This window comes from Macrobrachium nipponense, chromosome 36 (assembly GCF_015104395.2).
Source record: "Macrobrachium nipponense isolate FS-2020 chromosome 36, ASM1510439v2, whole genome shotgun sequence".
In the NCBI taxonomy this organism is placed as follows: domain Eukaryota; kingdom Metazoa; phylum Arthropoda; class Malacostraca; order Decapoda; family Palaemonidae; genus Macrobrachium; species Macrobrachium nipponense.
The window spans coordinates 57,981,651-57,984,157 of NC_087220.1; the positions used below are offsets into that span (position 1 = coordinate 57,981,651).

The 2,507-nt window shown below is 41.0% G+C and overlaps 1 protein-coding gene across 3 annotated transcripts in view; it reads right to left on the reverse strand.

Annotated features, from left to right (window-relative positions):
- Positions 1-343: 343 nt before the first annotated feature.
- The window catches only part of LOC135203352 (uncharacterized), a 7,106-nt gene continuing 4,942 nt past the window's right edge, over positions 344-2,507 (reverse strand). For all 3 annotated transcript variants that reach the window (XM_064233092.1, XM_064233093.1, XM_064233091.1), the window contains exons 2-3: positions 1,754-2,507; positions 344-1,327 (exon numbers count right to left, since the gene is read on the reverse strand). The exon at positions 1,754-2,507 is cut by the window's right edge and continues 235 nt beyond it. In XM_064233092.1, the coding sequence (XP_064089162.1) occupies positions 955-1,327; positions 1,754-2,358 (978 nt within the window). In that variant the 5' untranslated portion in view covers positions 2,359-2,507 and the 3' untranslated portion in view covers positions 344-954. The remainder of the gene's footprint in view (positions 1,328-1,753) is intronic.

Consider the following 2,507-nt stretch of genomic DNA (forward strand, 5'->3'; position numbering starts at 1 on the left):
CTAATACTATGTATCAGTCCTTTGTCAATGGCTTGAAAATAAAGCCGAAACCGGTCAGGACCTACCCTACACCCTGTCTATTATTTTTCACCTGTGGATATATAGATTATATTATATATATTATATATATATATATATATATATATATATAGATATATATATATATATGCATATATATATATATGATATATATATATATATATGTATATATATATATCTATATATATTATATTGTATATATATATATCATATATATATATATATTATATATATCTATATATATATATATATATATATATATATATATATATATATATATATATATCTGAGATATATATGTCGTTGAGTAGGATTTGCTGTTTGATGCAAACGTGTTGATGTATGAGATAAATTAACAGATACATTACACAAAATTGTAATAAATACGTAAATAAATTACAGATGAATAAATTAAATATATACATGCACAAAAGTCTGATAGAAAAACAGTTCAGATAAGAGATTAAAGACACTTTTCCTCACATTGCTCATAAATTAAAAGGATTTTGGAGTTCTGTGAAAGAACAAAAATATAAATTTCAAGGAATCTTTACAAAAGAATTGAGTTTCTTTATACATGTTGCTATCTTGAGGTGGTCCAGAGGTGGGCCAGATTCCACATTAGTGAGAAAGCTGCAGAGCTAGATGATTAATATATATACAAAGCCAAGAGAGTGCTTCGAATCTCTCAAAGACGCTGCGTTGACGGAGAGGTAGGCTGTAACGGTATTGCAACTCAGAGGCTGGCTGGAATAGTATAGTGACGCAGAGGTAGGCCGGACCCGCACTGCAACAGAGAGGTAGGCCAGAACCCAGAGCCCGGCTTAATGAGCTGGGCACGCAGCTGGGTGATTGTGCCTAGGCTGAGTCAGAGACAGCACAGGAGTATGTTCTAATACCGAAGACTTCGCGCCATCAGTCATTCCTCCTGTAGAAGTTCTGCTCGCCCCTCAGGATCGCCTCGACCAGCGGGAGGGTCTTGTAGATGTAGCCCAGGCTGGAGTCCTGTCCGAACACTGCAGTTGTGCCGGTGACAGAGGCTATGCTGTACAGGGACTGCCCGGCGAAGAGGAACCAGGAAGCCAGAGCCGTGGAGATCAGGAGCTTGAGGGCTATGGCGGCCAGGATGCCCAGGAAGTCTATCTCCGTCTGGGACATCTGCGTCGGAGGGCCGTTGTACCCCTCCTCCATCGGGTGGCGGTGGTGCTGTCCTTGTTGGTGATGTTGGTGGTGTTGGTGTTGGTGTTGGTGCTGATGAGGTTGCTCCAGCACATGATGATGGTCTTGTCTGTAATTCAAATTGGGGGAGATGAAACTCTTTAGAAAATGGTTTTGTTGATTACAATATGGTAAATTTTCTGAAACTTTTTGTCAATGAAAGACCTGTTTCGTTTTCAGTTTAGAACATAACAATTAATTGCCATTAAAATATTGCAGTTATAAAGTGCAAATTCGTAAGAAAACCCTACCACAAAAAACAAGAACAATAGTATACTGTTTGGAAGCCCTTTACCCAAAACACCAGTGGTTATCAGCGTTAGAACTTTATATATTAATAGTCATTATTAATCCTTAATTGTAAGTATTCATAAGCTTTTGGGCCTCAATGTGACCAACGCCATCTTGAATTCAAGATGGCGTTGATGTGACCCATTAATACTTCCTCCAGATAAGTCTGCAGATAATACATTCATTCTCGTTCTGAATAACTCACCCGTGACTCCCAAATCCTTGAACGATATCCTGAATAGGGCGTTGAACCTCGAATGGCGTGATAGAATGCCCCTCGTCGTTCCTGTCCATAACGTCCTGCACGGACAAGGGCACGGGCACTCGGTGGTGCGTCTTCCTCCTCTCTCCTACCCTCCTGCGGAGCTCGCTGGGCACCTGTTCGTACCGGTACGGGAAGCCTACGTAGCCTGACAGTGCCCGCTTCCCGTCAAGGGCGTCTGCTGGCTGTTGCGTTGTGATGACGTCACTTGAAAGGGGTCCCCTTACGTTCGATTCTTCTTTTTCAGTGTTTATTATCGCCTCTTCCGTGCTTTGGTTACCTTTCCCGATGTCCATAGCATCGTCCTCAACCTCCACTTCTATTTGTTTACTCATTTCACCAATGACTGCGCCATCTCCCTCGTCCGGAGAGGGAGGAGTGAAAGAAATGAGCTCCTTTGACGTTGAGGTGGAGGAGGAGATAATGACCGAGTCATTAGAAAAAGAAAGTCCATCTTCATTGGAAATCTGAAAGTCCTCCGTATTACCCAAGGGACATAGTACTAACAACAGTACTGACGTGAGGGATAAACCTACTAGCTGTCGCATTTTGGGGAAAAAACTTGATATAATTTGTTGCAGACTGCAGCAGAATTGTCTTCTTGATTGTTAATGTTGACAAGAAAGGTATATGTTACTTCTCACCACTATAATTTCTAAGTTTGGTATGCTATATACAACCCGGCTAGTCGTTTTGG